Below are 25161 nucleotides of genomic sequence, written 5' to 3' on the forward strand. Positions count from 1 at the left end.
CGGATTATTTGATGTTTTCGCATTACATTTTTGTAAATGGGGGAGAAGATTAATGAGACACATACATAGAGGGAAATAGAATAGAGATTAAAGTGCACGCTTCTCTGAATGTCTAATGTCATAAGAAGAGTAATTTCCATATTTCCGATAATTAGACTTTCTTTTATAATCATAGCTTATATTTCTGACAGAAATAAAAATGGAAAATTTAAAGACATTTTTTTATGAATTGTGAAAACTTGGCAGAGTTTTTAAAGCGTCCTCAGTCACTTATGTTTACTTGAGAAAAGCTTAAAAAGTTAAAATGTGTATATGTATAAATGTATGTATGTATGAAGTGTGTGACAACCTATAATTTATTTAATAATAAAAAATTTAATAAAAAGGAAAATATTAACAGTAACAATGTTTGTGGCCATCTATGGTTCATTCAATAATAAAAAATTTAATAAAAAAAAGGATGTTAACAGTAACAATGTTCTCAAGAGTAGAATTAGAGCATCTACGATTGACAATTCTCTCAAATAACTATTGGCAATAACAATTTGCAGTTTCAATATATAAATAAATCTTCAATATAAATATATTTTAATTTTTTTAGAAAATATCTAGTACACATTTTATATATATGCTTGTTTTAATAAAACGCGTTTTTGCTATTTTTGTTCTAAATATATTAAATGATTACGGAGATAGATGTTCCTATATATATGTATATGTGTGTGTTTGTGTGTGTATATATATATATCACATATATACATACACATATAATAATTAAAAACGAATTGAAGAACAAAAAACATAAATTGAAAAATTATATATATATTATATATATAAATATATATATTATTTTTATATATATTTATATTTTTATATATTAATATATATATATATATATATATATATATATATATATATATACATTTTTATATAGAATAGAAAAAAACATTGCACAATTGTAACATTTGAAATTATTTTCATTTTTCTACTTTTGTTTTATAGATGTCGAGGACATAATTAAAGAAATATGAGACAATGCTAACGGAGATAAAGAATTCAATGCATTATCAAGATATATTAAAGAAAAGTAAATTTTTTTTATTATTTAAAATATCTTACATATAGGAACATCATTATTATAATTTTTGAGTGATAAATAAAAATTCAAAAACATTGTTGTGGAAACATGCAACTATATAATTATTGTTTTTATAAGAGTTTTGCCACATAGTCTCTAATAAAGTAGAAAATGAAGTGATGTATAAATATAAATTTTTACACACGCGCGCGTGTGTGTATGTGTGTGTGATTATGTATATATGTGTAGATCCCTCCTAAAACAATCTAAAACCTAGCCTACTTACTTTTGCATAGACCTCATTTTAATTATACATACAGACATTGACGTTATATGTACAAACATATACACATCTTATGTACATATAACTATATTTTAATGATCATTGAAATTTATTGATATTATTTATTAAATGTTCTCTATTTTGTGTCTGTGTTTTGAATGTGCATATGTATAATATGTATGTATGGGCATATATATGTATAATCGTTAGTTTACCTTCAATATCGACGGTGTAGGAAACGCTTTTAAAGTGAAACTTGAACAACATCTTTTCTAAAGATGATTATTTGTCTATAAGCTAAAACGAAATCTCCTCAATTATATTAATTTGCGTTTATACATATTTATATTTGTATGTGTATATATATACATATATATATATATATACACATTAAAATTTTTATGTAATTGTGTACTATTAATTTACTAAAAAGAGTAACAGAAATAAAGAAATTAAGGAGTTTCAACAAATCTCTTGTATATATGTATGATAAAACTTACTTATTCTCATCCAAATTTTAGATATATTTAAACTAAATATAAAACTAGAGCGAACATGCAACAAGTCGTACATTACATTCCGGAATCGGTTGACAAACCGCAATTCATTTCATTATTTTATCAATGTTTATTTAGATTATATTAATATTAACATTATAAACGTAATTCCTATCCAGTGAAAACGTTACTAATGTTACGTAGTTTCTCTCAAGCAATTATAAAATTTATAAACTATAAAGTGTATACCTATCGGCAAGAAAATAAGAAATATGGCCTGAAAAATACGGCTTTATGCAAACTGATCCCGGCTGTAATCGGAAGAAAAAAACATTTTTAAAAAATTGCGAAAGAGCAACAGGTAACAATAATGTCTTGTGGCACAATCTGGGAACATTTCACGTGCTTAATAAATAGATACACTGAAATCGCGGTTAATCGTTAGGCGCTTATTGTAGGTGCACGTCAATCTCTTTCGTATTTTGAGTCAGCACTCATTGTGGCGATAGTGGTGTACGTTTCCGTACGTTTCCGTACGTTTACTTGTCGAGTTGTATTTTATTTTTCTAGGCCATGTTAAACAATCGTGTTTACTTTTTGTCTTGAACAAAATGCAAAGTCTGTACGTTTACTTCATTTTTCAATGACGATTTTTTGTTCTTACGCTGATGTCGGCTGATCTCGTCTTCCATATTAAGGAAGATGTTTGCGGTCAGTACTCTGTCTCCTTGTTGAAGAGAGCTCGAATATTTTGATTGCATAGTTAAAGATCTTTCGCCGCTGCGCCATTAAACCCTACGAGTTCTACGACTCTTTAGTGCTTATTGTTAGTTTCCATAACGATAGATGTCTTTTCTTGAACGGCCGATACTATTTTCCATATGAGTCGCATAATTCTAATTAATCCGCGTCTGATTGGGTAAATTTAATAGTCACGCTCTCCTGCACAGATTCGCACATACAGAGGAGGTATTCTCGCGGGAAAATTTTCGGAACAATTTATCTATGGAAGTTTATTATCACGCAGCCTGCCCGTTTGTGTGACCAAAAGTCTTCACGTTTGCGTAAAAAGATATTCCTGCGTTATTTGTAACGATTGTGCAATTATTTAATAAGAGCCTGCTTTAGTACTGCGGGCGACCATATGCGCTACTTCCCTATAGTATCATTACAGCCTTCGTTAAGGTAACTTAAGTTTAATTACTTGAATCTTGTCCTATGGGGGCCTCGTTGGATTACGGCATAAGTGTGCTGTATTTTGGGCGCTGTTATCGCTGATACTCGCGGGTAGTTGCTGCTGATGATCTTGAATTTGTGGTGTAGCATTGTCTGACTGTTGTTGTTGCTGCTGTTGGTTTTGCTGCAAAGGCATTGGTTGTTGCAGCTGTTGCGCTTTCGATGACTGTTGTATCGATCGTTTAGATTCCTGACCCGTTGAATCGGGCAAGGGTATTGGCCTGTGGGATTTCATGTGCGCACTTCTGCTTTTCACTTTGTTGAAAATTCTGAAAGAAAAGTGTAATTGAAACGTTAAATAAGCTATCACTCAAGTCATTGGTATGGACGCAATCTAGTGTTGCAAAGTCTACGATACATGATGATACCTGGTTATAAAATCGTACAAGACTTAATAATTCGTAGGAAATGTATAAATATACAAACAATAGAAATAATCCAATTTTAAGTTTGTACATCTTCAAAAACACTTTGTTTTGCAAGCATTGTATTATATCCTAATTTAGACATGTATAGTTTAGTATGCTCACATATATTTCACACATAACGTGAAAAATCAGAAATATCGACATAGCAACAGCGGTATAACAAATTACATGCTTGCATTATGCATATTTAAATTTTCATACTTATTATATCATATCACATAGCCAATTTATACAAATATCTTTACTGAAAAGTATGAAATGTAGAGAATATTATATAATTAGAAAAACTTGAGCAGCAAATTAAAATAACGATAGACTATAGAATATGTGCTACACAAATATAAAATATATTAAATAATTAGTTAAAATTACTCGAATGGCGAAACATGTAAAAAAATTAATGTCATAGAATAAATACTATTGTCATATCTGTTCGTTGATTTAAGTTTTCTGATATGGATATGTATATTGTGAATGTATTAAGGTTTGTTTCTAAATATTATCGAAATAGTTTTTAAAAAAGTTTCTGTGTTGACGTATATTTTATTATAAAAAAAATTAATATATTTTATATTATAGATTATATTTTATGAATTCAACTTTTCAAATTATTCAGGAATACGATTGTTTAATGGGGGTGTATTCATATTTTCGTGTATCTAAACTTAAATTTAAAATGTATATCGTGTTTCTTTTTTTCTCATAATATACATTTTGCTGTTGCATTAATTTACTTGAAATAAAATATATTCATATATTTTTTTATTATGTGTGCGATTCATCCGATAATGTGTGTATATATATATATATATATATATATATATATATATATATATATATATATATATAAAATTTCGAAGATATATAACCGGCATCGCGTCTTTTGCTACTTGGTTTCATTCCATACGCAGAAAGACACTCTTTCTCTACAAGCAAGGATATCTACGCAAGATATGCCAATACTTGCCGCTACATTGTCGTTTAGGGCACGCGCGTCGCACGAGCTCCACCATCAATTATCGGAAATGGATAATTTAGATTAGAGATTGGAGACTTACTTCCCGCAAATCTTGCAGGGGTAGTGAAGTGGGGTGGGCGCGGGTAGTTGTTGCTCAGAACTAGTGTGAGTTTGTGAGTTGGTGTTGACTGTGGCGTGGCCGGTATTGCCGATTTGGGCGGTTTGGGTGCTTCCGGCCATCGTTACTGTTACACTTCCGCTAAAGCTCTGACAACACAAAGAAAACACAAAGCCAAAATAAACAACACAAACAAACAACAACGGCGACGACAGATAAGTAACGCAACGGTCACAGAACGCATAACATCCTCGGTCCTTTTAAAATGAAGCGTGAGAAAACGACGGATCAACAATCAATCTCATGCGACACTTAAATGTTTACACGTATATACGCGTGTAAGATTATTTTACAGACACACCAAGTACGAAACTTTCTCTATCATATTAATATTAAATAGTACTTACAATCTCAGAATAGAAAAATTATTCTTTTTTATTTAAAAAAAATATCGTCAATATATAATAGATATGAAAACAAGCTTCGTACTCAATGTAAGTGAGGAAATAGAATATATGGTGAGCAGTAAACATAGAAATAATTTATGTGAATGTATTTCTTCTTCTGTGTGAATCAGTTATTCGTATATAATAATATATAAACTGCCTAAAAAGTGAAAGATAAATATTTGAAAGAAGAATTTATCCTTAATTTACAGAAATTTTATATAGTCATTATCACAAGAGTTAGTATATAAATTTTCATATAATTAATTGTAAAAACACAATAAGACGTATAAAATGTTTATATAGATTATAGATATACAAAAAATATTCTACTCACATCTGGGCAGTCGTATGCGAATAACCTCAATTCTCCTTCGCTAGTAGTTAGAGTCGCCGAATTTTCCCTCTCATTTGTCTGTAGCTAACCAGAAGAAAAGTAAAACTTTGTTTATATATATATATATATATATATACATATATATGTATATACATATACACACACTCAGATAACATTTACATAATTTAAAGCATACAAAAAGTGACGATAAAGTAAACTTACTAGGGTACGATGAAGAATCGATTTTTCTTCACCAAAGTCCATTTCAGTCACGGACGCAATGGCGTCACGGAGTTCCCTACTGTCCTTGCAATCTTTTTCGATCTTGATCTTTGGTTTTCCATGACGAATACGTAGTCTCTTGTATTCATCGGGACAGAGCCTCTTCCAGAGATAGTAGAACTGCACGCACTGTTTCGCGGTCTTGGCACCAACGTCCCGTGAAATCGCGGAAAAGTCTTTGTTGTACTTGAGCAATCCTTGATAGAACGCGTCCATTTCGTGCGATGTCCATCTATCGGATTCGTGGCACTCGTAACTGAGTAGCGGATGCTCCATTGGTAGCGTAGGTGTTGGCCGCATTAATTTCACCATCGCTTCCTGAAACATATACATATATATATATTACATATCGAATATATCAATATTGATTGTATCATACAGATATACAATGATGGCAATCTTGTTTCTGTAATATAAGATAATCGAAAAAATCCAGAAAATGGTCGAAAAATTTTGATAGAGATATATTTATGTGAGTGATTTTTAGTGAAAAAAATATCTTACATGAATATTTCCCTTGCACATATGCAACAGATGAAGCGCATACTCCTTGTTTCTACCACCGCCCGGTACCGCGGCGCAACACGCGAATTGCAAGTACATCTCCACTGCAAGCAACACGCGTCATTTCATTGTCATACATTTTGTTATATGCTATTCAAAGCATGTAATTGCAAAAAAAGACTTACGCTCGGTACTCGTGAGCACATTGTTTATGCCGGGATCCCATAAAAGGTGGTCGGTCTCCGATCCGTCCTTCCCCCTATCCCCGTTGCACTCGACCGGCGGTATCGTTGCCTGATATCTCGTGCCAATGTTGATTCTTGGCGGCGGACCATCGTTTCCTTGAGAATCGTCTGAACTGAAGTCCGAGTCTCTTTCATGCTGATGTAATCTTGCATACAATCCTGGACCAGGACGAGATGGATCCAGGATCGGCGGTGGAGTATAGCTGCTATCCCAATGGCGATCGCAAGCCTTTCGCAGCCGCGATGGATAAAAGTGCGAACTGTTGGCATATTGGCTGCCGTCTATGCGCGGCCTCTTCCGAGAATACCGTACGGGACTACCGGCGGGTAAACTGCCAGGACTGAGAAATATATCTTCATCCAGTAGTTCCTCCTTGATTTGTTCGATGGGTATCGGTAAATTTCCAGTAGCTAATTTGTGTCTCAAAATATTGTTCTTTGTCGCGTGATTAGTTTGAATGAGGAACTTGGCCGGATTAATGATTTGCTGTTGATTAAATTGTCCTCCCGTGTTGCACTGTTGCTGATTCATCGTCTGGACGTTCAAGCCGAGATTCACGGTAACGGGCTCAACTTTCGGTGTCGTCAGACGAATCTCCTTTTTGAATGTCAACGCTGGACTGAGCGAACCTGTCTGCACCAATACATTCGCTTTCTGCAGACCCGCAGTCTGTATCAATTTGAATTCGCCGTTGTTGTCAACGACGATGCCAGCTAGACTGCCGTTCCCGAGACCAAAATCCACGAGGTTCTGGCTCGTGATGAGTTTATATGATTGGAACTCGAATCGTCTGCGACCGGAGGCGGTGAAGTCCTTCGGAGTCGAAGATAACAGCGGGTCTTCCGAGTTCGGCATCATCTGGCTTTGGAGCGCGTGATGCGGCGACACGGGAAAGCTTGTGCCGGTAAAGGCAACCGGTCCCGGTGACGAGACGGAGGATGGAGGCAGCGAGGACAGCGGCGACGGCGCCGGTGTCGCCGACAACGGGCTTGGCAGTGGCGAGTGCGGATTCGGCGAGCCGGACCCGTAGAGGTCCGCGTCCGCCTCGGATTCGCCCGGTAACACCTCGTTCAACGCCTCCTCCACAGCCGCGGCGGATGACATGGTGGTGGTGTAAAACGCCGCTGAGAGCGGTGAAGATACTTGTCTCACATTCTCCGGATCCTCCTGAGGACTCAGCAATGGCAGGCTTCCGGTAAGCAAACCTTCCTGGCTGGCTGGTGGGGTAGGATACGTGAAGCTCGGACTGTCGTGTCGCGTCAAGGGCGACGGCAAGGGCGATTGGGTCGGCAATGTATGAGGACTTTCCGTGTATTGTGCGGCATAAGTACTGAATTCGGCCAGCGAATCGGGCAACGGCGAGTTCACCAACGCTTGTAGATCTGGATTAACTGTGTGTTGCGATGAGTATCGATCTTCCAATGTGATATCCTGCAGCTGTTCGGTAGATTGTTCTTGCAATAGGCTGGCCGTCTGAAACTATTGCGACGCAAAAATATACACAATGAAAATGGAAATATTCTTTATTCCCCCATGTTGCATAAATGATAGAAGATTATAAAGACGATTTCAAAACAAAAACTAAAAGTTTTCATCTATTTGTATTTATGATAAGTTTATTGGAAATAATAAAACTGTATTTATAAACATATGGTTTCTGTAATGCAATATTATGCAAATTGCAAGCATTCCTGAAACAACAAATAATTCGACAAATATCAATTAAAGCTGTTCACCTGAATCGAGTCCAACTGCGTAGCATGCAAGAGCACGCTGTCAGGGACTGTTGTGACTTGCTGAAACACTTCGTCTTGTAGACTCGGACTGAAGTAACCACCATCCTCGGCGTAACCCGTCATCGTAAAGCTTTCCGTTACCGCAGGTTGTGCCTGCGGCTGCTGATTATTCGGCTGTTGATTGGTCGCTGATTGCACAGGCTGCTGATAAGTTAAATGTAATCTTTGCCCCGGATCGGAGATTGTTCTCTTCACAGCCACCTTCGCTCCCTACAATTTATTCACGATATGCATACGTTAGTTAGATAAAATCGATGTAACTACATCACGATTAAATTATTAATTTATATAATCTTTTCAAATATCATCGCACAATAAAATCATATCCGAATAATGATAAATAAATTTACGATATCGGTACCTTCAGGATCAGATCGGCAAGGGCTTGAGCTTGAGCTTGAGTTTGCGCTTCCTGCAATTGCTTCTGCACGATTGCGTGACCGCTCACGGTGACATTAGGCTGCCGGAAATGTTCACCATCAGAGAGTCGACGCACTTTCTCTCCTGCCGCTAATGGTGGCGGTGCCGGCACCGCAAAGCTCGTCTTGCCGGCGATCTGGGAGACGGCGTCGGCTTGGGTGGTGAAGACGGTGGCATTCGTACGAGGTTGTTGATTACTATTCGCGTCCGCTGCTAAATCATATATATTTTCTATTAAATAATTTTTTGTAGAATTTTTGTTTAACTTGCGAAATTGTATACATATTAAATTATAGTAGATAATATTCAACGTGCTCACGGCTAATATTCAAATAGTCAATGCAGATAATATAACATTTCTCCAATAACTATATTATATTTTAGATAGCGAAAAAATATTTAACCATCTTCAATAATCATCTTTATCTGACAAAAGAAAATTTGTATTTTTTTTACACTCATGTTTTTATTCATTATTATATCTTCGAAAAGCGGTAACTTTTCTTTATAACGACTGACAATAAATATACGATGTCTGTGATATAGCCCGTTCTCGCATTTCATTTCGAAAATAAATATCGAGCGTTAGAGAAATTTCCGAAAACTTCATGTTTATCGATCACGAAAGATGTATTTAATTTTGATTAATAAGATATTTTCTCTTTTGCAAAGCGACACAATGCATGCAAGACGCTACGCGTTTCCGAGTGAAATAAAGAGACGTACAGAGAGAGAGAGAGAGTTTACAGAAAGCTGTGAAACGGAAAACGGAAAAACGGAAGAGAATTCTTTCTCTTTCTCTCCAGTATGCGTAAACGGGGGATATATATATACGCGTTTGAAATAAAAGGATCTTTTGCCGCCTCTTTTTTTCCTTGATTCGCCCTTCATCCCCGACAATGGCCGTCGCGTATTTTCTACTCTCTTTCAGTCACCGCGCGGTGTGCATACTACGACGGTTTTTGTTTTCCTTTGGCTTTACGTATATGTAATTGAAGAGAGGGAAAAAGGAGTAAAAAGCACGGAGAGGATTGGCTGAAGCAACAACATACGTCGTATCGTGTTCTCTCTCTGTTTGCGCAATAAAAATTTTTCGGTACGTTTTGTATCTCTAAAAACAACAATATTTAAATTTCAAAAAAGCATGCATACGGATACGTCACGGCATATTCTGAGAACGGTGGGTTTGCTGGAATAACTGCATTTAAATTTCAAAAAGCGCTCATGCTGTTCCGGTTATAATGTATTCTGTAGTCCGCGACGGACTGACTCAATTTTTACGAAAGCGAGTATTATAACCGAGTAGAGACATATAAAGTATATTTAGCCCGCATGCCAGGTGTCAAATAAATGAAGAGAAATATTAGTGACTTCTTTTTAACAATAATCACTGAGAAGAAACATCCAAAGAAATGCAAATGTTTATATTTCTTTTCGTACAAATATAAAAGATGAGATTTATACTTTTGAGAATTAATCAAAATATATTGTGTCTATGAATAAATTATTTTTTAAAATTTTCATTCTCGAAGAAAATTCAATAGTTTGTAATAATAATATAATTTTGAAATTTTACGATAGAGAAGAAAGCAAATGTATTCTTTATTGCGTAAAATCACGTATTATTTTTGTTTAATTTACTCAAAGCTACAATTAATTAATAAATAAAGGAAAACGTATCTTCTCATTTATTTAGACGAAAGCAAAAAAGCAATCTATAAGCAATTCTGTTCACTTCGCACTTGGCGGTCTATCGTGCACCATAATAAATATTGCGCTACTGAAATCGCAGCATACTGAAAAGTATATTTTACGGCGTGCACAATCGTTCATGGTAGCTGTACAACTCGGCGGAAATAAATGCGTGCATATCCTGGGCGCCGCAGGGGGCGAAAGGAGGAAATGGGATTCGAGTGTACAGCTGTATCGCGACGAACTTTTCCACGACGATTTCATGAATATCTGGCCTTCGTTCTGGCTTCGAGCCGATTCTTTTTATATTACCTTTTTGGCCATTATATCATCGTACAGTTCACCATACTCGCACATTTTTATCACACGTATAATTAGCGGTTTTCAGATACGGGTTTCTTATAAATGAGAATACTATGAGAATTTTTTTTCGTCATGTCGTGCTCGATGTTGTAATAAACATCGCGTTTCTTATTAAATTTATGAAATTATCCCTAATTTTATCTCCAGTCTGTAACACGCGAACTTATAGGATTCAAATGTTCGAAAGATTGTAGATATTTTTTCGTCTATGAAACATCGAATATCCCTTTCGTAGTGTATAAAAAACGCAACGCGATTTGTTCGATTTTATCGATCAACGCACACGGAAGGTATGCATTTACATAAACCGTGAATTCCATGACCGTCCACCATGTACATGTGACAGCGTTATCGGAACACACTAACATGGAATTGCGTGATATTTTTACAAATTGCCAATCATCGATCGCGGTAAGGCAAATTGCTTCCAACGAGGCAGACGGTGTGGGCCTGTCTCTGACCTGTCCGATCCGCACTTCGAATGGAAATTGTTGTGGTCGATGTGTGCAGCAGCAGTAGCGAAAAAGCCGAGAGAACAAAGCGAAATTTCCGTTCGCTCTGATAATCCGCGTATCTACATGTGATAGTTTCACACGGGCTTATACATATACATACTAGAAATCACACACTTTCTCTATACAAATCCTTTATCAATTCTGATATTTTTTTTAGCAAAAATTTGATTTAACGTAATAACTCTATAACTTTCTCATGTTCGATCTTAAACTACTTTAACAGGAAAAAAAAAAAAAAAAAAAAAAAAAAATCCGAGGCAGGAGAGATTTCAGTTATATATTTATTAATCTTTTAAATGTAATAAAAAGAAATTAATTAATCATTATTGTAATTAAATTTACATAATAATAACTTTAACTGATCCAAATAATAATTAGCGTCATTTTTATTAGAGATCACTGTGTGATATGTACGAGGAATTAAATTCGACCATAGCAACAATCGTCTCAATATATGTCAAAGGTCCAATTCTTTGTTTGATTTATCGCATGATTGTTATCAGACACCCGTACGTGTTCTTTGATGCACGCGAAGCGTCCGATAGACGATATTTTGCTGGACGACCAGCATGACCGAGCGCACTCCCATCCACCCTTTGTCAAAAATATGCGCCAGCGCCGTTGAACAATCAAATAACGTGGCATTCCCCTGCATCGTCAACGACACATAGCGCCGAACTAGCACACGCTCTCGCCAGCAAATTATTTATCGATCGATCTTGTTGTGCGGCCACTTTCGAGGCTTTCAAAAAATAATGCCCGACAACAACGGCCGAGCTAAATGACTGTCAACAAATTCCCGGCGCGCCAATGGGAACAACGTTGTGTAGACATCAGTTCCTATTGTACGCTGATTAATAATCGGTCGTGATCGAATATTCATAGAATTTTCGAGTCCATCGTGCAGCAGGGCAGAGTTCGGAAAGAAGTTTGATCGTTTATCGCTTCGCCATATTACAATGTCGCGGCTAATAATTGATCCATACTACTTGTAAGTGCCGTTTCCCCTACCGTCTGCTCTGTCTGTTCTGTACGCGAGAACAAACAATTAAGAAATGTAACAAATTCTAAGCTGTTCGATCTCATTAAAATGCAAAATCAGATTCAGATTTATTGAAGAAACACGTCTTTATTATCGCGTTAAATATTAAGTTAAATATTAGTGATGAAGCGGTCACTAATATTTTCAATCTTTATTTATCTTTAAAAAAAAAAAAATCTTTTTATGCGTAACTATAAATAATTTAAAAATTTTTCAGATGTATTCATTTTGTGAAACACAAACTTATTCTCATATATACACACCCACACATTCAAATTAAATGTTTTTTTCAAACTTTGATCTAACGGAAATTTTGATTACTTCTGATCTACCTTAATAACGTTAGAATAAGATTTTAGATTTTAATGTCAATTATTTTCTCGAAATTGTTTTGTGAACTGTCGAGAGTTAACGATCAACGATTATCCGCACATGTCCGCAAAGATATGCACGCACCCCGACGATTATTTCGCGCTTATTTCGGATTTACGGCTGCCGAAACGAGCCGAAAGGAGCCGTACTGCGGAAGACGCCGGGTCAGATCGTCCCTCGTCGTTCTTGGCAGATGCCGAGGCGAAATCGCGCATAAATCGCTAACGACGCGCACTTTGTTACAAAAGCATGGGCCTGGTGCCCGTACCGGCCCGTTCTGCTAGTGCCGCCAGGCTTGATTTATCGCGCTAACGTGGACAATGCGAGAAATATTCTGGCGTGTTCGCTTCGTAAATCACGGTTCTTCGGCAGTCCATACACTGTATATCCCCATAGAGAAAGAGAGAGAGAGAGAGAGAGAGAGAGAGAGAGAGAGAGAGAAGGCCCCACGAAATATCACGAAGGGCGGGAGGAAGAGATTCTGGCAAATGCACGTACACACGCGTGAGGGAGAAAGAGCGGAGGACAGATGAACGGTAGGGTATAACGGGAGATACACGATCGAATCGGGATGCACGTCCGTAAATCAGCGCCGGAATCGCATTCGTGGATTCTGTGTTCTCAGCATCGTTCGCCGGAACACTGCATTAATTCTTTTTTCATCGCGGTTATGACACGCGTATACGTATATATCCCCGTTTCGGGATTCTAAACGGAACAATGACATTGCGTCGAAAAGACACGTCTTTTCTACTCGCGAAAACGCGAGTGGTTTTATTATCGACACGACGCGTGATTAATATAACATCGTGTTATCATGACAGATGCAAACATAACTGACAACATATGTATTTCCAAGGGAACGTCTCTCCCGTCTTACCTGTTGTTCTTTTCTGTATAATCTTCTCTTCGATAAGCGCTCTCACGCTGACCGAAGCCGTTTGCAAAGGTGGCCCGATGACTTCTTTCTTCTCGCTCTTTTTATTCTCCGCATCCTGTAACAGAAATAAAAAGAGACGCATCGTTAAAAAGACTCAAATAGTTGCACGATAAAAATAGAGCACTGGCAATGTATAAACTTCTCGCTTTCAAGATTCCTGGTCAAAGATCTCAATTATCGCTAATAAAGGAAAAAATCGCATAAATCGATATCCTATCGCAATGGCGCGAAGAAGTGATCATCGTAGCGAAATATTTGGCACATCTAAGAGCGTCTCTCCTTTAGCTGATTATTGGGCAAATATTTAGTGGTCTTATTAGTTGTATGCGTGACCACGACCGGATTTCGCTGAAGCTTATTCAGAGAATTCATAGTCTAACCAGAATCTTCATTCATCTCGGCCACGCAAGACTTATGACGAGAGAATCTAGATTAGAAGTTCAAATCACGGGCAAATTGACGCGTAGGGTACTACGAGGAAGGTGGATAGTGAGACTACAATGGTGAATAGGAGAAGGAGGGCGAGAGGATTCAGGGATGCTAATCACTGAGCAAGGCTAATTGAGGCGCCCATTGGATTATATCCTAATGGAATCTCTGGTGTGCGCGATTCAACATCATGTAATACATCTCGTCGAAAGATATCTCTGCGTTGCTTCTGGATATTTGCGTAGGTAGTCTAAGCGGTTTCTGATAAACTTGAATTGCGAAAGTTTAATCCTTGTATTGAAATACGATCATGTTAAAAAATATTTGTTGCATTTCCATACAGTTTGCAATCATTCGTTATTAATATCGTGCTTGCTTCGTCAATTGTTTTTAAAGGGCTTTTAATTGCTCAATGTTATTAGAAATTTTTAAAAATATATGTAATAAAATTCTCTTTTTATTCATTTATTCATCTATTTATATATATAGAGATATGAAAAAAAACGATCAAAAAATGTAGCATCGTTGACGAAACAATGACATTGGGTGAAATTATTATTTATTATCATTACATAGATTTATTATTATCTCCATAGTCATCCACTCCCAAGCATTTTCCCGTTTCACATTTTGCGGGATAAGCCATTCTTGAATCTCGCGAACTTATCAATGCCGCGAGCTAACGGTCCTACCTCTTAACTTATTAAGCACGAGGGATTCCTTTAAAGTCCGCGTAATTTTTTTTCTAAAACGCGTGCAAATAATATATAATACTTAAAGTTTCCGCGTTTCGTACGCGTCGTGTGCAAATGAATTTCACGACTCATAGGATCGCTGTCTCTTCCCGAGCATCTACTGATCGATCTCTCCGCAAGTTTCGGCAGAGACACGTTTATAATTAGCATACTAATACCGGCGAGGGTGCCTCGCGCATACATTTGCCGCATCTGCATCTCGCCGGCGCCCTTAGTAGCGACTGCGCGAACAATATATCAGTTGTGGATACATGCGTCATCATCTTCATCAAACCTTAACGACCCGGGGCATAGGCGAGGGCGGTCGTCATCTCGCGGCCCTCAATTTCCTACGTTCGATGCGTATAACGCAACGCGCTTATGCATCCGCGGCTGTTTATATATATATATATATATATATATATATATATATATATATATATATATCACGTCTCTCACGAAATTGAACTCTGTCTTTGACGGGGCGTACACCGTTCGCTTGCTTCATGAATATTGATCGGCGGCCGTTAATACGTGGAATTGATTGCAGAACGTCCGCCGCGCCGCACCGATCCCGGACTCATCAATTCGATCCGTGTCGATTCCAGTTACCAGAGTTATCTAGCGGCCGCTATTCTCCGCGATTGAACTCTTGAATTCTTTTTTTGGCGAGTTATTTTTACGCTCTCTAAAAAAAGAATGTGTTATCCTGATTTATCGATATATTTATAACTCTGAATTATTCTTTCAACACTCTTGCAAAACTAGAACATCTTTTGTAAAGCTATAGGGAAAAGGATGTATCTATCTCTGTCAGTCAACATTCTGCCTTGATTAATCAATATGTCTATCGGTATTGTATTTTACGATCGTGCAAGAGAGTAATACAATTGAGGAGAGAAAAGACACGTAGATTATGTTTCTGAACACGATTACAAAGAAGCGATTAATGAACGAGACGCTACCCGGTGGTCCCGTGCAACAATATTTCCGATATTTCTTGTTCTTATCATCGGCGGGGTATCGATCAATCGACAATCCACAGCGCCACGTATAACGCGCGTATGTTTTCCAATAATTCCTATCTCCGGACGATCAATCGTGCTGCACGTCAACTACTTACAGAAAATAAATCTGAAACGCGTCGGCGCAGATTTATTGCTGACGATTTATCGCTCCGAAAAATCATTCGTCACGCGGCGATACAATGTAATGAAAAACGGCCAGCAGCAGCCCGCGAAGCGGGAGCGGCATATGCGGGCGATTCCTCCGGAAATACAACAAATTACATGCCGTAATTCGCTCTAAAGCTCACACAGACTACATGTCTATCTGCGGGTTCGCGGGCCCCACCTCCTCCCTCTCCTCCGTCGCGGGATTAACAGCAGCTGTGCCACTTAACGAACCCAAACGCGCGGTCGCTAACTCCTCTCATCGCGGACGTGCACCCTAAACAACAGCGAACAACAGCGGTTTCACAGTGGACAAGGCTCTGTCTACCAAAACTCGATGAGTTTTCATGTCTCGCTATCCTTTTTCCCGCATACCCCGTTCCCAGTACGGGAACGCATATACGACGAGCATTAGCCTGGTTATATACCATATATATCCCAATTTGAAGGATCATCAAAACTTTTCAATAATTCTGTACGATTGTTATGCGCCCGACGAAAAGTTCGACCACGGAAAGAGGGATAGAGCTTTCATGATAGCGGGGTTGTCCGTCGATCTTGCTAGTCGAACATGAACGAACGAATATACGACGAGAGGAAAGGAGAGAAGAGTTAAAGGGCAGACGTAGGAGCAGGAGGCGAAGGTGGTATCGCGATGAAAACTCGGGTGCTCGAAACGAGAGCAGGGCGCTATTGAAAACCCCGACCGTAACCAGTCAGATTCAATCTGCATAATGGAGAAAGCTCGAGACAATGTTTGTACAGGGGTTCTCCGCGCGTGCTGCGTTTCTCTTCCGTCTCTCTCTTTCTTTTTCCCTCAGGCCGTGTTGAATCATTTCTCTCTCTCTCTCTCTCTCTCTCTCTCTCTCTCTCTCTCTCTCTCTTCTTCTCGTTTCCATTCCCGATCAACAGACTCGTTGCGGATTGGTTCGGGCGGAACCAAAGAGCTTGTTAATGGGTTCATTTGGATTCGATCATCGCCTTACCTTTCCTATCCACCGATGCTACGTCTCCCTTCGCTCGTCCGTGCTTTATCTCGCCTTCGCTGATTTACTCACTCTTATACCCGCCTCGTTCCAATCTTTATCGAGTCGTTATCGACTCGGGTCTTTCCACCCGCTGTCGCTTACGTAGCGATGAATCGAATAAGGAGAAATGGGACACGAATCAGAACGTGGAGACGAGGGCGAAATGTTAGCCGATCGTTAAATACGTTGATTGAAAAATTAATTTGACGTATTTGTCAGGATCGCGAAGAACCGTGAACGATGACGAGGAAAGCAGTGTTAAGATTTAATAAGAGCGAGCGTTATGTACATAAAGAATATTAGAAACAAATCATTTAATATTTAAACATATTAATAAATATTATTTTGCACATTTTTAGAGAAAAATCTCAAAATCCCCAACAATATAATTTTATTTTTATATTAGATTACACACAGAGTGACTCGTGTGAAAATGTTATATACTGTTTTTTAGGAAGTCGTTATTTAAAAATTTTCATGAAAATGTCGAATTTGTTGAGAAACGATTTTAATCCATAAGAATATGGAAATTTTCTATTTCCGTCTTTCCACACTCATATCCAACTAAAATATATGTTAGATATATAGTATATCCGTGTAAAAGAGTTAGAATTTTCATATAACTGTTTCAAAACTTTTACGTTTTCGCAATCGGTGTGATAAAGCTTTCACAAGTTGAAAAAAACGTCGTCTCGATTTATGCACGGCGATTCAATACGTCGATTATACTTCTTCTTGCTTTTTTGTTTTGCCTTTTAATGCCCGCGACCGGTTTATTCCTACCCATTCCCTAGCACAAGCGACGTCATCGTCTTTCAATTGTAGAATAAAGAACATCTCCGGTTCGCCATTTGCCATCCTTCCTCCCCCTTCCTCTTCGCTCGCTGCCACCGGGATCGGATGAAAAAGGGAAAACTTTTGTCCGACGAGTTTTTCAGCACTTTTCTAAACGACGCAGTCTTCGTTAAGACATTTTTAATCAGCGAAAGAAGAGCATCGAAGAGGCGGAAGGGCGGGTTGAAGGACGAACGATGAGAGAAAAGAGAACGTTCGCGGAATCGCTGATCTTTCTATTTCAATAGCTGCAACAACCCCTTACCCCCTGATCTTATTAAGAACATCGCTGTCCTCCTTCGTTTAGGGATGGAGGGAGAGGTGGAAAATGGGGATGCGAAGGCAAGCGAGAGTGGGGAAAGGGAGCAAAGGGTGTGCTGGAGTCGCGTGGATCTTCGGAGGCGATCTCTATTCTCTTATATCACTTTTTGTCATTTTTTTTGTGCTCTCGCCACGGTGATTATCACCTCGAGGATGCAGTCTCGAGTATCGCGTTCTTCGAAGCTTCGAGACGACGACGACGACGACGGCCTTGATGAGATTTTCATAGAAACGCCGGTTGATTATTCGGATGCAGCGTAAGCGCGCGAGCGAACGTGATTTCGCGCGATTGCGAATTCATATGGTGATGCAACCGTCGGCGCGCTATAACTTTGGCGGAACCACGCCGAGATTTTCTCGAATATTAAAGTTCTCGTGCCGAAAATGAAGTTTCGACGACGCGCTCGCACGGATGCAAATGAAATAAGTCGCCGCGAGACGAGTTCCTTAATTCCAAAGAAATAACAAGGACCGAAAGAAAATATAACGTATGAGATCTTACGTCTATTATTATCATTTCACGTTAAAATTTAAAAATCATGATATATGTATATTAAATAATATGAGTTTTTTCCGGTATTAGATAGTACATCTAATTTTTGTCTAATATATCGAATATATATAAAATAGATTTAATTTGCTCACATAAAGATATAATTGATTATAACTTTAAGCGTAACTTTAACTATTTTGTTTTGCGCTAAATTAGAGACGCGTTATATATTATTCCGATAGCGCTTTTCGTAATCGCTACATTTAAAATAAACGAGAAACGCGGCATAAATCACGAGATAAAACATTATTAGAATATTTTATAGCCCCTCCCCTTCCGCCCTTCACGCGTACCGCGCGCACCCTTCTTATCGAGCTCTTAGCCCATAATACCATAAATCCGCATAAATACGTAAATGAGCGCTTCCACGAGCGTTATCCTTATCAAATATGGAATTTACCTTTTTGAAGTAACCACCGTGGAGTCTCATATGGCCATTAAGAGCCGGTATGTTTTTAAATTTTCGATGGCACAGATTGCACTCCACCGGTTTCGGCTCGGTTTGGGACTTGGAAGTAGCAACCGTACCGGGAGATGACGAATTTCCGGGAGACGGGCTGCTCTTCCCCATATTTCCGTTTCCCGGTGAGCTAACCTGTTGTTGCTGCTGTTGCTGCTGCTGCTGTTGCGCTTGCTGTTGTTGTTGCTGCAAGGGAAAAAAAAAACAGCATTCTTAAATAATGCGCAGTGAAAAATTCATAAAGACGCGTAAATGTCCGCTATTATTCACTTTTTGCACAACTGTAGTCTCTTTCTGCATCAAATATATTATCTAATGCATTTTTTTTATCTCTACAATTTAAATTTCAACATACATTATTACGAAAGGGTAGTTGTAATTATCTAATATCGAAAAATAAAAAAAAGGCGACAGATATATGATTCAGCAAAGATGCAGCCAATCCCGTATTTCTATAACACATAGCTGAATATTTATAAAATATCTATAACAAAATTATCTCATTAACTCTGACAGTGGTACATAACAAGTCCGCGTAAAACCGAGAAGAATTGAACAAAGGAAGAATTTCTCTTATGGCATCTTCTTTCATTATGGCGCGCGTTATGTCTAGCTTAATGCCGGCTCTTCCGAAAGTCACGGAAGATTTTTAGCGAGGACACACGATCCTCTCTTCTGATATTTCTCCATTTCGACTCGTCCGACCGCTTCGCGTTCCAAAAGAGAAGTGGGATGAAGGCGAAATTCCACCCGAACGATAACGTAGCACGCGTAACACTAATACTATATACGCTATATACGCGAAAGTTGCCGTTCTCTGCCCGCCGGTTAAGCTCCTCTCGAGGGCCGAGAACCGTTCCTCTTGCTTCGGAGCCTTGTAGAAACTCCGCAACTTCGTAAGCGCGTAAGAGCGAATAGAGACGGGAGAATTGCTAACTACAGATCGGAGAACGTTGCACGCCCGCTACACAATTTGCATCCCTCCCGGATGGGACGATACGTGGATCGTCCGGGGACGTGAGATACGGCGCGCGAGAGAACGCTCGAGAGACTATGTTGTATTATACTCGTATTATAACTTTGCTTTTATATTCTAGCTCAGGTAGTCTTAACGCATTCATCGTAAGATTCTACGATACAACATACGGGATTGCATCTCGATATATTATATAAAATATATTCATTTCCTAACAGAAATTTGACGCACTTGTTCTCAATAATTTTGCTTTCATACGTAATATTATGAACGGGTTAGGGATTTTTTTTTCCATTTCATCTTCAAATTTTCTTAATTTATGGAATAAAAATATAAAGGAGCACGTTATTTATATGATACTCATTTCATAAACAAAGAAATCTATTTCATCTCATAATTTCAATAATAGATTACATAGATATACGCATATTAATTACAGATATATTTTTCCAATTAGAAAATATAAATTTTTATATCTCTCGTGGTTACATCATGTGCATATCCTTCTTCTTCTTCACTCTCTCTCTCTCTCTCTCTCTCTCTCTCTCTCTCTCTCTCTCTCTCTCTCTCTCCCTATTCTTTCACTCATCCATGTACTTCGCGCAGGTTTACTTCCTCTGTGCCTCCTTTTGCGGCGTACAAAACTTCTGTCGTATAAGTTCAAGAATTGCTACAAGAAGAGCAAAGTTGCTTCCTCTTCCATCAAGCCTTCCGGAAGAGTCGAGAATTCTAAGCTTAGTCGTAAGTACATATTCACAGTACAGATGTTGCCGCCGGGCATGTCTGGATAAGAGCTTTGAAAATTTAATAACTGTAAGTAGATCCAATACTCGATATCCTGTGGAAGGAACTTAAAAGGTCGCGCAGTTAAAGCGCCGAAGCAAAATACGGCAAGTATCGGTGAATCTTATTTTAGCAAAGAATTTCGGGGCGCAGAAAATTTTCATATTTTATCTAAATAATGCGAATAATATACCTCTTTACACATATCTATAATACAACTTGTTGTAATTGAAATATCATATTATGTTGGTTTGAATATTTAATAAAAAAAGTATTACGATATATTAATATGAAACTAAGATTTTCGGAATTGCAAAGATTTTTAAATTAATGCAGCAAGTACATTTAAAATGCTTCGCGTGTTAAATAATATTCTTGCCATCGCGCGTCATTTGAAATTATTTACCGATATATCATTAGTTGATTAATTTGCCGTCCTAATTTTAGCATAAAAAACGTTTGCTCATATTTACATCGTTCCTCTCCTCTTGATTTGCAAGCGGAACCACACGTAGCCACACGTGCATCGTACGTGAGAGGCATTCCACAGAGCGAGAGAGCAAGAAGCCACTCGCACACACATCTGCGAACTACTCGTCATATGTCTTACCCTTCTCTATTCCCCTTCCCCTTCTTCGCTCAATAATAGCGTAACGTTACTCAAGTCTTAACTACCTCCTCTTACTGAAAATAATTCGCCCGTCGCATTTGCTTCTGCACGGCAAAAATCTGTTACTTGAATTTACTGACACTACTAAAAATCAAGAAATGGGGAACGACTTGATATTTTATCGATTCTACATATCTATTTGTAATTTCAGAACTCCGTTCACAGTTGATACTTGATATTTTTGTAAGAATATTATATAGAAAAAGAAGACAATCTTTTTTATTGTAAAACCATGATTTTTTTTTTTTTTTTTTTTTTTTTTATAGACCAACCTTACAGAAAATTAAAAAAAATTTTTTTATACAGACGTATTTCATATCTTTCATCAATCTTCAAACCAAATATCGTAAGCTTAATATATAAAGGATATCATCTCGAGTTTTTAATACTTAAAGAAAAAGAAACATATTTCCGAGTGTGGATCGCGAAGGAAAGATTGATGAAGAGAAAAGTGCGCGAAAAAAAATAACAGCAAGTCTACATAAAGGTAAATTACTCGCAGTACGAGCTATGTAATTATGTGAAAAGGGAACACGGGAACAATGTAAGATGTGGCGATATAATTAAAATATTAAGTTTCTTATAGAGAGGATGTGTATTTCTCGCACGAAAAAAATCGGAAAAAATACGAATTATGAAAAAGCTTTTTACGTGTGAAAATCGATGTAGAGCGATGAACATTGTAAAACGATTACGATTGAGTGCGTTTGCGCGATTGAATATAACGTGTATTAATTATTTAACAGCTCTAATAAATCCTATATACGTTCCGTTTATTTAAAAATTTTATGAGGATAAATATATATATATATATATATATATATATATATATGTATGTATGTATGTTGCATTATTAAATTCTCTTCATCATTTACGTATCTTCTGGTATTAGGATAATGTAACGTAAATGCTCCTATATGCTATATCTATATAGCATAGTAATGCATCGCGCCATAGGGACGGATTTAAAGTGTCAAGGATTAGGCGTTAACTCTATCAGACTTAGAGTCTTCAGCATCAAACATTAACCCCTGGTGGGCTTAAAGCGGTAAAGAGATGAACGTATATACATAGTCATCGACGTTAATTCGTTAGCGTTACTTTGCTCGGATTCGATCATTTTTCTCCCTCCGTTTATCATGTTAAAACGCGTAATCTATCGTGATTCGATCGGTAATCGGCGCAGTTCATTCGCAGCCCCGATACGTAATGAGTTTAATTTAAAACTTGGCCCTTACACGCGAAGAATCGTTCCGATAAAATCGGTTTAATTCGCGCGCCGACGAGCGTGATTATACTCCTCTCGAATTCGTTGCTATTTCGCTTCTCATCGTTGATAGATCCGCGAGATAGAGTCCATCGATCCTGCGTACATCGCCCATGACGTACTACGTTCATCTTTCACAAAGTATCTACTCGATCGCGGCAGATATCTCATCAATTTCTGCAAACAATCTTTGATCCAAACGAGATCCTGAATTTTCTTCGAAACGAGAAAGGGGAAGCTTTCGCACTTTCGTCTTGTATTTTGTGTGTCTATTTGCCGAGATGTTTTCTGACACAAACGAAATTTGTCACGTGATTCCCATCGCATGTCGTTAAAAAACGAAAATGGACAGAAGAAAAAGAGAGATAAAAATATCTCTTTTCGTATACGAGAGATGAGCGAATATTTATTTTTATAACGCAATATAAATAATATTGGATTCATATTTTCCTATCTCGGTGCAACATAGACGTTAGTTAAATTTTGTATTTATAATTATATGTAATCCAGGTGGCTTTCATTTTTCTTTTATATTTTCGACAGGAATTTCTTTTATCAATGTAACGCTTAATGGCGTATAAAAATGTCTCGGTGGCTTCGCGTCTTCTCGATTTTCCGCGCTCGCATTAAATGTCCGTTGAATGTCGCGATTCAATTCCTGCGGAATTAATGCGGAATACGCGTTGAAAGTGCAAGAGACGTCATTCGTGGCAAGTCCGCGATCACGACGTGCTCCTTTTGCATCCGCCATTAGCGTTGTTTCGACAGCCGGGAACGCAATTGTTCCAAGAAGCGCGTCGTTCCTCTTGTTCCTTCGAGAAGAGCCGCTACGCCGTTTCCCTTAGGAACGACTTAACTCATTCAAGTACAAGCGGGAGCAAAATTACCGACCGCTTTCCAGACCGATGGTCCACGAAGAGAAATTCGGAAGTCCTATCGTCGCGAACGAATCGTCTTCTGCGACAACCAGTTTAAACGTAACATTTCAGGCTTAAAGCAAGACAGAAATAACAATCCAAGATTTATTGTCGATTTTTAAAATATATTTTGCAGTAAGTTAGAAGCAAATAATATATAAAATTAAGCAAAAAATATTACAAATATAGAAATGAATCAAGTATTTGTTGCTTCTTATACCATAAATAATTTGGAAAATCATTACATAATCACTTTTGTTAATAATAAAATAATACATATATGTATATACATATATGTTAAATTTGTATTTATATATATATATAATTCAAATAAAATAAATCCAATAATCCAATATAATATCTATGTAAGATAAAATTACGACATGATAATACTATGTCAATTGACGTAATATTCTCGTAAATAAGTAAAAAAATAGCAATTTATAGTTTGATTTTATTAAATAAAGAACGCTATATATTTTAGAGACTAATCTCTAGGCATTTATACGATAAGCGCAAGAGAGAATGATCTAAGCACCGGAAATGGTGGATTGCGCGGATGGATTGTTACTAGCGGCTTGCTCCTTGAGCCGGTATCTTGTCTGGTCCTGGCATGTATGATTAAATTAGAACAATGCCGGCATAACTCGCCTAATGCGCGTTCATCCCCTTCCGTCGCAGCTCTACAACCCCTGGCGTCAGTTTACTAGTAGACGCTAGTAGTTTAGAAACTCTCCTTCGTCCTCGTCACCCTCTATCTACTATTACGCGTGTGTCTTTCTCTCCCTCTCTTTCTCTCTCTTTTCTCATCTTTTTTGTTCGGCGTTTCTTCCTCCGTTTATCGCCACTGATTCGATCTCTTGCCGCGATTATTAATCTCATGGCAATTCGTAATTTTACGATCTGCGTGCACGTCATGCAACAACAATGCGACTTCAATGCGACCACGTCGCAAGTTAATCGTTTCCGCACGGTCCGCTTTTCGAGGAGATTGCGCTATAAAGCGTTAAATCTTTCATGTCTAATTATACGCGATAATCATGGTAGTAAGTATCATGGCAAAATTCGATGACTTTTGCCGCGCGGTTAAGAAATTAGCGAAGGCCTTGATGATCTAAATGTTGCAAAATGCACGCGAGTCTCTCATTTTTATTCATTAAATAAATTTATAGACTCTTTTTTAAATATAGAGCTGAATGTGTGTAGCTAAAAAGCATTTTACAAAGTTTACAGAAATTATAAATTGTGTGTAGTCGTGGAATTCATTTTCAATTAAATAAAAAAAAGGAAGAGTACAACTTTTCGATTAAAAAATTACATTTTGCCTCGTGCTAGCAATTTCTGGTATTTTTGCAATATTCGAGCGCAGTTACTCGCTGAACGGAACAACGAAATAAGCAGATCCAATAAAATACTACTATAGGAAAAACTTGATGCCCTAGTTCTGTGACATCTTGTCTGAAC

At 37.7% G+C, this 25161-nt stretch overlaps 1 protein-coding gene across 1 annotated transcript in view; it reads right to left on the reverse strand.

Moving 5' to 3' along the window:
* Positions 1-1034: 1034 nt before the first annotated feature.
* Positions 1035-25161, reverse strand: part of LOC138941807 (zinc finger protein 541) — a 356780-nt gene continuing 332653 nt past the window's right edge. The window contains exons 11-20 of the mRNA XM_070311688.1: positions 19025-19270; positions 13494-13608; positions 8571-8842; positions 8150-8419; positions 6353-7892; positions 6168-6271; positions 5604-5981; positions 5382-5465; positions 4581-4747; positions 1035-3363 (exon numbers count right to left, since the gene is read on the reverse strand). Coding sequence (XP_070167789.1) covers positions 3075-3363; positions 4581-4747; positions 5382-5465; positions 5604-5981; positions 6168-6271; positions 6353-7892; positions 8150-8419; positions 8571-8842; positions 13494-13608; positions 19025-19270 — 3465 coding nt within the window. The 3' untranslated portion in view covers positions 1035-3074. The remainder of the gene's footprint in view (positions 3364-4580; positions 4748-5381; positions 5466-5603; positions 5982-6167; positions 6272-6352; positions 7893-8149; positions 8420-8570; positions 8843-13493; positions 13609-19024; positions 19271-25161) is intronic.

This window comes from Polyergus mexicanus, unplaced genomic scaffold, assembly GCF_030449975.1.
Source record: "Polyergus mexicanus isolate NDT 795.1 unplaced genomic scaffold, iyPolMexi1.0 SCAF_2, whole genome shotgun sequence".
Taxonomy (NCBI): Eukaryota; Metazoa; Arthropoda; class Insecta; order Hymenoptera; family Formicidae; genus Polyergus; species Polyergus mexicanus.